The sequence below is a fragment of the Suncus etruscus genome, chromosome 5 (assembly GCF_024139225.1).
Source record: "Suncus etruscus isolate mSunEtr1 chromosome 5, mSunEtr1.pri.cur, whole genome shotgun sequence".
Lineage (NCBI taxonomy): Eukaryota > Metazoa > Chordata > Mammalia > Eulipotyphla > Soricidae > Suncus > Suncus etruscus.
This window is the reverse complement of record NC_064852.1, coordinates 19,570,708-19,582,747: the sequence shown is the minus strand read 5'-3', so window position 1 is coordinate 19,582,747 and position 12,040 is coordinate 19,570,708. Positions and strand designations below refer to the sequence as shown.

General features: G+C 53.0%; 1 protein-coding gene across 1 annotated transcript in view; it reads left to right on the top strand.

The window, feature by feature from the left end:
* Positions 1–144: 144 nt before the first annotated feature.
* DDX31 (DEAD-box helicase 31) overlaps positions 145–12,040 on the top strand; it is a 50,527-nt gene continuing 38,631 nt past the window's right edge. The window contains exons 1-6 of the mRNA XM_049774030.1: positions 145–572; positions 7,511–7,764; positions 7,863–7,938; positions 8,396–8,439; positions 9,041–9,111; positions 10,151–10,215. Coding sequence (XP_049629987.1) covers positions 483–572; positions 7,511–7,764; positions 7,863–7,938; positions 8,396–8,439; positions 9,041–9,111; positions 10,151–10,215 — 600 coding nt within the window. The 5' untranslated portion in view covers positions 145–482. The remainder of the gene's footprint in view (positions 573–7,510; positions 7,765–7,862; positions 7,939–8,395; positions 8,440–9,040; positions 9,112–10,150; positions 10,216–12,040) is intronic.

The window sequence follows — 12,040 nt, the reverse complement described above, 5'->3', positions numbered from 1 at the left end:
GCCAAAAGCCAGCCGAGGGGGCCTTTTAAGGGGGGCGGCGCTTTTGCAGCCCCAGTGGACACCCCCGAGGTCCCGCTGGAGGGGCTTAGAACCGCTTTTGCACCGGGGTTTTTCTGTGCGACGCGTCCTAAGAGCCCCCCCGTCGGAGGAAGGAAGCGTGGGGCCTCTTCCTGCGCAGACAGAGACAGAGAGAGAGAGAAGCCGGGCCCCCTTCGCGTCAAGAGGGGCCCCTCGGGGGCGCGCTGCTGCGCGAAGGGGGCGGCAACCCCGGGCTTAGGCTTGGGCCCAGCCTGCTGGGGAGCAGAGAGTCCGTGACACCCCAGGAGGCCGCAGATCTCCCTGCACCGAGCTCGTGGGGGGCCGGAAGGGGCGCGGCTGCATCGATCTATAGAATTTCGGCGCCTCCACCGGGTCGCACGTGGGACAGTGCTGCTCGGCTCTCTGCATTCGTTGCAGGTTCCACTCCCGCCGCCTGCCCGCCCATGGCTGAGCCCCAGGTCTCGGGGCCAAGGGCTTCCGACGCCCCCAACACCGCCACCACTTCCAGTCCACGCCAGGCTCAAGCCCGGAGGGTGAGTCGTGTGCTGGGAAGTCGAACTGCTCACCCCCCCACTCCCCTGTTGGGCTCCAGGGTCGGACTCCAGGGTGGTGGGGGGAGGGGATGGGGGTTGCAAGGTTGGGGTTTGAGATTTGGGGTTCGGGGAGATGAGACCTGGCAATGTTCAGGAGTAAGGGTTCACTGCTTTTTTGGGTTTTTCTTGGGGGGGTTTGGGGGGGCAGCGCTCTGGGGTTACTCCTGGCCCTAAGCTCAGAAATCGCTCCTGGCAGGCTCAAGTGGGGGGACTCTATATGGGATGCAGGGATTCGAACCATTGTCCCTTCTGCATGCATGGCAAAAACGCGCTACCTCCATGCTCTGTATCTCTCCGGCCCCCGGAGAAGCTGGGATGGACTTGCTGGGTGTTGTGGGGGGAATGTGGAATCTATCCCGGGAGTGGGAGCTGGAGCTAGAGCTGTTGGGCGGGTGCGGGGATGCCGCCCTGGCAGGGCTTGAGGCTCTACCCGGTTGGTCGCCCCCATCCATTCTTCCTTCCTTCCCTGCCACCCCCCCTTCTCTCTCTCACACACACACACACACACACACACACACACACACACACACACACACACACACACACACACACACACACACACGACATTCTTTCGAGAACTTTGATACGTGGCATGGCTTTGCAGGCTCGCGGGTCATGCAGGGCCGGGAAGGGGGCAGGGGTGCAAGGGGAAAATGAGGCTCCCCCCTACTACCTGCAACGGTGGGGGGGGGGATCCCCGCACGGAGGGAGGGGAAGGACACTCCACACACATACACCTAGTTGGAGGGGGGTGGGAATGGAGCCATGGAAGGAAAGGGGAGGAGGCTGCCAGGCAGAAAATGCTTTTTAAAGGTACAAGTTAAGTTAGCCCAGAAGTCGGGAAGGATACAGTCTTGCAGCGGGGAAAAGTTGGCGAGTGTTCTCAAAAAACACACCCGCAAAAAATAAATAAATAAACAAAAAGTTACGTGGAATTCCGCTGGAAAGTTAGTTGACAAAGTCTGGCGCTGCTCAACAAGTGTGTTGGAAATGTCCCTCTGACTGGATGCTTTTCGGTGACTACTTTAAGAAATGATCAAAGCTTCAAGATGATTATTTTTCCAATAATAATCGAGCTTTGGGGGTTGATGAGAGAGGCTTGGGAGACACATGGGTTAGTTGGCCTAATCGTTGTTGTGCAAGCCGTACGTGGAACACGGGATTTGGAGAGAAAATCTGAGATTAGATCCCAGCCTTGCAGGACATTCGGGGACCTTCAGGAAGCTTCTTACCATTTCTGATCCTGTTTTTCTAGCTGTAACATCTATAGGCATTTATACTTTCCATAAGGTTATTTTGAAGATTAAATAAGAGTGTGTTTGGTGGGCAGAATGTAGTACAGGGCAGGGGCATTTGCCTTGCACGTAGCCCACCAGGGTTTGATCCCTGACAGCCCAATGTTCCCACCAAACCTGCCAAGAATGATCCCTGAGGACCACGGGGTATGGGCCCCTTAAAAAATTAAAACATACATAGAGGGGCCAGAGCGGTGACACAGTGGTAGGGTGTTTGCTTTGAACGCAACTGACCCAGGACGGACCACAGTTCTATTCTCCAGCGTCCCATATGGTCCCCCAAGCGTCACTGGGTGTGGCCCAAAACTAACCAAAAAAAAACCACAAAAAACATAGAATATTTTCTCTTTTTTTAGTTTTTTTTGGCTCATTCCCAGCAGTGCTCAGGGGTCACTCCTGGCTCTGCGCTCAGAAATCGCTCCTGGCAGGCTCGGGGGACCATATGGAATGCTGGGATTAGAACCACCTTCTGTCCTGGTCGGCTGCATGCAAAGCAAACGCTCTACAGCTGTGCTATCTCTCCGACCCCGATAAAAAGTATTTTCTAGTGTGTAAATGCCAGGAATACAAAAGAAAGTCGTGTTTGACTGCATTTGGGTTAACAGAATCCCCCATTGGAAGTCTGGGAGGTGCTTGCCCATGTACCTCCCCTATTACAGGCAGCTCTTTAGAACACTATTGAGTGAGTTGGATCAGTAGGGGATGTGATTTGATGAGCGTTTAAGGGTGGGGTCTGGGGCCGAAGAGATAGCATGGAGGTAAGGCATTTGCCTTTCATGCAGAAGGACGGTGGTTTGAATCCTGGCATCCCATATGGCCCCTTGTGCCTGCCAGGAGCGATTTCTGAGCATAGAGCCAGGAGTAACCTCTGAGCGACGCTGGGTATGACCCAAACCCCCCCCCCCCAGAAAAAAGAGTGGGGTCTAAGGTATCCATTGACTGGGTTGGTCTGGGCACTCCCACAGCCTCAGTATCTAGGTAGGGAGTATACTGAGGGTGAGAGCCAAGTGTGCCAGCCCATTGGCCAGTCACCTGATTGAGTGAGGGTGCTAAGGCAGGCATCTCACTTGTTTTTTGTGTCTTGTGTTTGTTTTGTTTGGGGGCCACATCTGATGGTAGTACTCAGGACTGAAGCCTGGCTGCCTGGGGGCTGGAGGGGGACAGACCATATAGGATATGAAGATTGAACTCGAGTTAGCCATGTGCAAGGCAAGCGCCCTACCAGCGCCATATCCTTGTTTTGTTTTGATTTGTTTTTGTTTGATCCAAAAATTGGGCTGTCATCCACCATTCACTGCATAATCATTGCAGAGTATGCTTCTGTTAGTACTACTTTCTTTTTTTATTTTGTGGGTTTTGAGCCACACCTTGGTAATGCTCAGGGGTTACTCTTGGCAGTGCTTAGGGGACCTTATGGAGTGCTAAAGACCAAACCCAGGTTGTCCATGTGTGAAATAAGTGACTTCCATGTTGTCCTATCACTCCAGCCCTTACTTATGCCACTTGAAAGGTAAACAGCAGCTATAATTCCATCAGTACTCATGGGTGTAGCCTGCCCTTCCCCCCCATTGGAAAAATTCTTCAAAAATCAGTCAAATCTGGGAACTCATTTTGGAAAGTCTGGAGTATCTGGATGGTGCTAAGTTAGACATTATGCAGAATACTTCTTTTCAAAGCTTCCTACCTATTAATTATTGTATTATTATTGTCCAAACTTACTGTCCAAACTTTTAGTTTGGACCTTTTTTCCATACCACATCCAGCTGTGCTCAGGAGTCATTCACTCCCATCAGGGCTGGGGGAAGGGAATATGATACTTGCCCTTGGACCATTATCAGTCATTTATCCAGCAAGTATGAAACCCACTGTACTCTTTTCTGCCCCCAATTAGAGGATAGTTTGGGGAAAAAAAAATAACTCAGGAACCAGAAAGATAGTACAAAGGAAAAGGTGATTGACTCCGGTTCAATTCCCGGCACTGCATAAGGTCCCCCGGGTTCCTCCAGGATTGATCCCTGAGCAGAGCCAAGAGTAAACTCTGATCAGTGATAGGCATGACCTCTCCAAAAACAACAACAACAAAAAAAAAAAACAAATAACTATAATACACCAGTACTCTGAGCATTTTGGTATATGACCATCTAGAAAGTGGCTCTATACAAGATGGGGGTCAAACTATCCTTGATGTTTTCATGGCCACATGCCCCTTTGAACTAATCACTGGGAACCTGGCTGTAGACCCAGGCCTGGGCACAGACTGGTTCTGGAAAGCCTAGGCTGGGTCATGCCCCCCTTTGCCTTGGTGAGGGCTGGAAATGGAGCTGGACTAGGAGAGCTCTTGCTTTGTGTGTGAGGCCCCAGTCCGATCCCCATGTGGATAAGTGGGAGGATTTACATCAGTTGTTATAATAGGCTCTGGTAAATCAGGTAGATCAGCTATGTAGTATGTTTGCTAGTTTCCAAGATGTGGTTGAGACACAGGTCCAGAGGGGAGGGCAGGCATCTGCTCCCACAACCCAGCCCACCTTGGCCCTCTGGGTACTGAGCCTAGTGGCTTGTGGCATGTTGGTGGTGTTCAGCTGAGGGTTCAAAGACGCAGAGACTTCTTAGCTTCTCCTCAGTGACTGCTCCTGCTTCTGCTTCAGCTGCCTGACTGTGTTCCCCTTGCGCACCCCTTTTCTCTGTCTGTGGCATGTTGGGCTCGGTCTGTGGTTTTACTCCTTTGCCTCTTCCTCTTATCCTGTGACTGTCTCAAGGAATTGGTTAAGGGGCTAGATTGATGGCCCATCAGGTAGTGTATGTGGCCAACCTGAGTTTTATCCTGGGCACCCAAGTTGCTCTCCTGAGCCCACCAGGAACAGTCTCTGAGCGCAGAGCCAGGAGTCAGCCATGAGCATAGCCAGCTAGGGCCCAAAACCCAACCAAAAATAAATAAAAGGAATTTGGTTATTTTTCCACTTCATAGTCCAGCATCACTTCTGCCAGATCTTGGCTGGCCAGGCTGGAAAACTCACTGCCGGGACCCCATAACATGGCTCTGCTCCAGCCCAGCCGTGTCAGCTCCAGCCGTGGTGGTGCTCAGGAGCCCACATGCTGCAACCTCAGTGGCCCTGAAGCGCCCAGGACAAACTTGGACCTTGTATATATGTAGTCATGCACCCTGACCTCTGAGTACCCCACCTCTGAGCCATCTTCACCCTTTGGCCATTTGCTTTATGTTTGTTTCTGCTTGAGCTATAGGCAACTATAGGGCTTCATTTACTTCTGGCTCTGTCTTAGGGATAACTTCTGGTGGTGCTCCGAGGAACCTATGTGGAGCTGGGGATCCAATCTTGGTCAGCCATGTGCAACACAAGACCCTTCCTTATTCACTATAAAATCTCACAGGACAAGGCCAGAGTTTTTATCTTTGTTTGGTTTGGTTTTTTTGGCCACACCTAGTGATACTCAGGGGTCACTCCTGGCTCTTCTCCCAGGAATCATTCCTGGTGGACTCAGGTTATCATATGTGATGCCAGGGATAAAACATAGGTCTGCTGTGTGTAAGGCAAACGTCCTACTTGCTGAACTGTCAGTCCTCATGTGGCCAGTTTTTTAAGTTAGCATGAGAGAGAGCTAATAGAATAATGCTGATCTCTCATAGTTTCTGTTTCTAGATCCCACCTGTGGGTTCTTGGATGCTCCTGGGGACCAGTTTCAGACCCATGTGGAAAGCAGGCTTAGCCTTCATGGAACTCTCATAGTACCCCAGTAGTAGGACTTACTATGCTTTTCATCTGTGCAAGGCAATACCCACAGGGTCCAAGACAGGCAGGATTTCATTTCTTGATGGTAACCAGGGGGTGACTTGTGCTGTATGTGATGGCACCAAGTGCTGGAGCAGAGACTCAAGTGGGAGAGCCAAAACTTGGATCCCTACTGGAGGGGTGCAGAGCTGAGCAGGAACAGGCTCTTCTGGGATGAGTGTGGATTCCCAGCATGAGAGAAGGTAGTCACATGCACACAGGAGATAGAAGCCTGTGACATGGTGGCAGTTTGGGAAGCCTGGGATTATGGAGGGCATGGCCAAGAAGGCTGAATGCAGAGGCGGCCTTTGCAGGTCTTTTCAGCCACGTTAGTGGGGTGTATGCGGGCCTGAAAGCCCTGGAAAGTCTCTTGCATTCCCCGACTTTGAGAACTTACCTTAGACTGAGGGTGGCAGGGTCTGGAATGAGGGTACAGGAAGGAGCTCAACTGAGCACCGTGCACTCTGGGCATGAACAGAAGAGGGTGTTTGACATGGCAGATCCTGTGCCTGGAATGGCGCTGAGAGCAGAAGCCCTGGGCTTGGTCCCCAAGCACAATGCCAGGAACAGCCCTTGAGCACCTCTAGATGTGTCTGCCTCACTCTATGGCCCCACCCCACCCCTAACAAACTGAAGCCTGGCAGGGATGTGGATTCTGCCCGAGTGGCTGGAGCCCTCCCTCTTCCCGTGAATGTGCTCGGACACAGATGGGCCTCCTCAAGCAGAGGCCCAGTGCCCCCAGCTTCCCTCCCCGCCCCCGTCTCTCTGCAGCCAACGGGCGAGCAGGCCAGCCGAGTGGCCGCTGCATCTGTGTGTTTGTATGCCGAGAGGCCCAGGCGCTGACGGCAGGAGCTGGCTTGTAAAGGATCCAAGAGACTTTCATCTCTGCCTTCCCTCAACCGTCAGACGGTTGGGACTGGGTGAAAACATTTATAAAATGGAGGCCAGTGCTTTGTTCAATCCTACAGAAGTTGGGGTTTTATTTATTGGGTTAACTTAGCAAGAAACAATCGTGTTTATCTCAAGTCAAAGTGATAAGTAAGAGGCGTATTGATATGTAATTTCAACCCCAGGGAAAAGAATATATGCCCAAGGAAAGCAAAACTCAAGAAACACCACCTCAGGTCTCGCTTAGGGTGTTTTATGTTCACAGGAAGTTAGAAGGGGAGGGAGGATAAGGAAAGGGAAGGAGAAGAAAGAGAAGGGAGGGAAGGGAAGATGCAGAGGACAGGATTTGGACATCTTTCTCCCTGGGACTAGAGGTTTGGACAGCGTGCACCAGCTCTCACTCAGGTTATGGAGACAAGAAAATATCTACTGTTGTGGCCTCTGGTTGGCAGCCTGATGGGAACAGGTGAGGGGAGCTGGAAACATTCCTGTTGAGGTACCTGGTGGTGGCAGCGGGATTATCTCCAACCCCTGCAAACCAGGGAACAGGAGAGTGACCCTGGCCCACTGCAGGCTTTAGCTTCTGGGCAGATCCCCTGGTACTGTGTGAGCCACTGCTGGGTCTTGTTTGAAGGAAGGTCCTTGACCTCCCTGTCCTCAGGTGGGTCAGCACTCACTGAGTGGATACAAGCCAAGTTGGGGCGTTCCCTGAAAGCAAATGCCCTGGTTACAGGCCCCCACTCACCAGGCAGCTCAGGACAGTGTCCCAGAGCAGGGCTAGCTAAGACTGGCATCCACCCTTTTGGGGAGGATGTCTCTGAGGTATCGTGGGCTCTCGACGGGTGTTTGACACACAGGCGTCTACATGGTTAATGCCTTTCTTGTGCTCTCTCCCTGGGGGGACCCGCAGCCCACCAAGGCTAAAAGGAAGCACCCAGCGGCATCTGGGGAGGCTCTAGCCGTGAAGCGCAGAAGGGATGCAGCTTTGCTCAAGGCCCAGAAAGCTGCAGCCAGCCGGGGGGCCCAGACTCTGAGAGGAAAGGCATCCCGGGCTGCTCCAAAGAAGCCTCTGGCTAGTGCAGGTGATAAGAGCCAGGAGCAGAGGCCAGGCGTGAAGACTTCATCTCTGTTCAAGAACAACCCTGACATCCCGGAGCTCCCCAGGTAGGCCTGCAGAGTAGCAGGGCGGGGTACAGGCAGAGCAAGATGAGGGTCTGGGCCCCATGTGGGGAACTAACCATGGGTTCGTCTTGCCTCCACAGACCTGATGTAAAGCAGGTACAGGAGAAGGTCTTCACTTCTGATGCCTTTCAGGACCTGGCCTTGCACCCTCACCTGGTACGTGCCTCTTAGTATGCCATGTGCCCATTGGGGGGAGGGGATTACGATGCTCATCTTGAGAAGACAAAGGAAGGGGCATCCCTGTATGACTCAGGTTGTGGGGTGTGGTGGTGCGTGTACCCCCTCTCAGGGCCCCCTTGCCTGTGCTGTGCAGGGCAGGACATGGGCTGGCCTGGACTCTGAGTTGCTGCTCAGTCTTGGACACAGCCTGGTAGCCTGGCAGGGCTCTTCAGGCCCAGCAGAGAGGGATCCGGGGGGCTGAGCTGCATTCTCAGAAGGGCACACTCACACTCATGGAGTTAGGGGTGCAGCGAGTCTCAGTCTGCACACCTCAGGCATGGCGGGGTGCCCAGTTGTGGGACCAGCAGGTTTCTTCTGACTTTGGCTTCGACTGGGCAGCTGAAAACCAGCTGAGGTGCCTATTAGAGGAAGGAATTGGGTTTGTCTCTTCCAGATCTCCACCTTAAACACTGTCTTGAACATGTCCAGTATGACCAGGTGAGTGCTCTGGGCTGGGCTGGGGGCCGGCGAGTGGCACCTCCAGGCTCTGAACAGTCTGCAACAAGTGGCACTTGGCCTAAACCTTTGAGCACAGGACAGGCCTTGTGACACTGTAGTCACTTGGCTTTCTACCTGGAAAGCAGAAAGCGAGCTTCTATTTCACCCAGTGACTGTCCCTTCCAAGTGACCTTTGGTCTAGCAGAGAATATGGGGGCCACGGCTATGGCTCAGGGGCCAAGAGCTGACTGGGCTCACATCCCCATCTCCACTAGGACAACCCAGTAAAAAATGGGTTAGAGAATGGGTGTCACATTGGGTTCTTGTACCTTCCCGGGTGGTGCTGGACTCCCCCAGAGAGGCAGTGGGTGCCATGAGTGAGCTCCTGAAGCAGGCTTGGGCTGGTTTTGTTGTTGTTCTTGTTTGGTTTTTTGGGGCAACCCAAAAAACCTAAGGCTGCCTTAGGTCAGCCTTAGCCTGCTGTGGCCTCTCCTGCCCTGGGTTCTGGAACCTTGATTGAGATGCCAGGATCTCTTTGCCTTCAGTGCACAGATAGGGCTGCTCTCAGACTCTGTGTTCTGTGTTCTCTGGGTACATGCAGTGTGCAGAAGCAGAGCATCCCCGCACTGTTGGAGGGCAGAGATGCACTTGTGCGCTCCCAGACCGGCTCAGGTGAGTGCCTTTGCCTCCTGCCATCTCCCATGGGCTGGGTGGGGGTGACTGGGGGATTGGGGAGGTCTGTGCACTTTGCAGCTGCTATGCTGTGTTGGAGGAGGTGAGGAGTGATTGGTGTCAGTGAGGGCCTTGAATGTTCCAGCGATGAGGAAATGTTATGTTGTTGGGCTACACCCAACTGTGCTCAGGCCTGACTCCTGGCTCTGTGCTCCGGGATTACTCCCAGCAGGAGCCAGCATCTGACCATGTGCAACTCACATCCCAGCCCCTTTCTCTTTTTTCCTTTCTGTGATGGGCAGGGGCCATATTGGCTGTGCTCAAGGGTCACTCCCAGTGGGGCTCGGGAGACCAGGGAGCAGGATACATAGTGGGGCACAGTCAGGAGCAAGATTCCAACCTCTGTTTCAATCCTTGCAGCCCCTTTGAGGTTTTGCCATGACTCAGTGCTCCCCCTGACCCCCCACCTTTGCCTGGAGTTGCTTCCTGCAATGGGAGAGTTGAGTCGGCGCAAGCAGCTCAGGCCCGAGCACAATCCAGGAAGCGGCATTTGGCTCAGACATGGCTTGGCTTCTGCTACGTGCACAACAGCTGATCTTGCCCTTCCAGTGTTGCCTTTCATGGCAGGCCGGCTCTTGTCCCAGTAGGCAGCCCTGCCATCGGGCCCTGGCAGAAGCCTGTGTGTGTCTGGCCTCACTGCCTCCCAGTACTGTGAGGCAAGCTCTGGGCTCAGGGTAGCTCCAGAGCATTGGCAGGGCCAAGGGCATTGACTGTTGGGGCTCAGGCCTCTAGAATCTTCTGAGAGGGCCTGAGAACCAGGGTTCAGACTGAACTGTGAATCATGGTAGATAGACCTGTGGATGCATGTGCCATGACTTCCCCAACCAGGACTGGGTATGAGTTGGGGCCAGTTGCCTGCTTCCTGTCCACCCCGCTCTGCTGGGTCTCAGGAGCACTTGTCCTGTCCTCAGAGCTGCCAGAGCCCCCTTCTCTCCCTGCATGTGGGCCCAGGGTGTGAGTGCTTTTTTCTCCTCCACAGGTAAAACTCTGGCTTATTGCATCCCAGTGGTTCAGTCCCTACAGGCCATGAAAGTGAAGATCCAGGTGAGGCTCTTCCTCCAGTTTCAGTTCCCTCAAACCAGAGTCTTCTTGGGTTCGAGGGGCACTCTCACCCTCTTGTCTCGCCCACAAGGTTCACCATAGGAGAGGAGGAAGCTCTTCGTGTTTCCTCTCCCCAGTTGTTGTGGTACTTTAGGGTCTGCTGAGCTACATACACCTGAGGAGGGAGGCTGTGGTTCTAGGGACTACAGCGGGGGATGTGGGCAATGGGCTGTCCTGAATTTATTGGGATGGCTTGAATTTCACTTGGGTGAGCAACATTTAATTCATATCTGGGCCAAAGGGGTCCCTAATGGGTTCCCTCATTCCCAAGGAGACTAGTTGGTTGTCTGTTCCTGGGCATTGGCATCCTCTCAAAAGTGAAGGCACAGCAGAGAAGACTTTTGCCTTGTGCATGTCTAACCCAGGTTCCATCCCTGGCATTCCATAGGCTCCCCTCCCAACACCACCAGGAGGTGTTCCTAGGTGCAGAGGCCAGGAGTAACCCCTAAGCACCTCGAAGTGTGGCCCCAAAACAAACAAAAAGTAAACCTTATCTAGAGACCCCTAGCCATTCTCAGTTGAAAAGGTGAGTTCAGAAATAGCAAGTGTGATGGGTGCCCCAAGATAGATACAGAAAAAAATAACTGCTTTTGTTTGGAGGCACAGCTAGGAGAATATCAAGCTTACCTGCTATTTTAGGGAAAAAATAAATGATGATGCTGTTGAAATTTCAAATTACCTGGCACTGTGGCCTGGATCCTAATGGCAGAGTTGAGGTCCTGGCCTGCAAAGTGCACACTGGTGACCTCATTGAGGACACATGTAACTGGGGGAGAAGAAGTCAGAAGGGATGGAAATTAGTTACCCTAAAGGCCCTGGCCCTGTTGTTTTGTGCTAATGTGAATGAACAAAGGTACCTCTCCACACTTCTCTTTTCTTTTTCTTTTTGGGGCCTACAATGGGCTATTCCCAGCATTTTGTGTGGGATTATGCCTTGCTGTGCTATGGTGGCCAAGTAGATTCCAGGGCTGGCACCCAAGGCCCCTCGTGAAGCTGGTGTTCAAGCCCTTTGAACTGTCTCCCCGAGCCCCCACAACATTGTTCAATTGCTCAGTCACAAAGGAGAGAGAGAGAGAGAGAGAGAGAGAGAGAGAGAGAGAGACAGAGACAGAGACAGAGACAGAGACAGAGAGACAGAGACAGAGAGAGACAGAGACAGAGACAGAGAGACAGAGAGAGAGAGAGAGAGAGAGAGAGAGAGAGAGAGAGAGAGAGAGAGAGAGAGAGAGAGAGAGATCTAGTCCTTAGGCTGGTGCCTCGCTTTTCCTGAGGTGGGGAAGGGCAGCAGGGGAGGAGCACCAGGAGTGGGAGCACTGGCACTGGGAGCCCATCAGAGCCTTTATCAGTCTATGCAGGTGTCTTCTGTGGCTCAAGGACTTCCAGCATTCATGCAGAGGACGGTCATCTCAGCTGCTCCTTCAGCCTGCTCTGTGTCCGGCTGCTGATGGGTCAGGAGCTGACTCAGAAAGGGCCCATCTGGAGCCCAGAAGGAGCCCTGCGGCACCCCACAGAGGCTGAAACGGCCGCCACTGCTCTGTGCTTTTCCTTCCCTTCTTTGGACCTGATTTCCTCATGTCACATCCACCCTTCTTGGCACCCTTCAGCCCTGGTGAGGAGCTGATGTTACTTTTGAATTGTCAGACTCCCACCATTTCTGGTCGGCCATGCTGTACTGACATGTTTACTATTCCTCACTGAAGCTCTACACAGCACACTCAGTTGCTTCTGGGTATAAATGATGCGAGTTTAGATTCCAAATCCCTTCGTC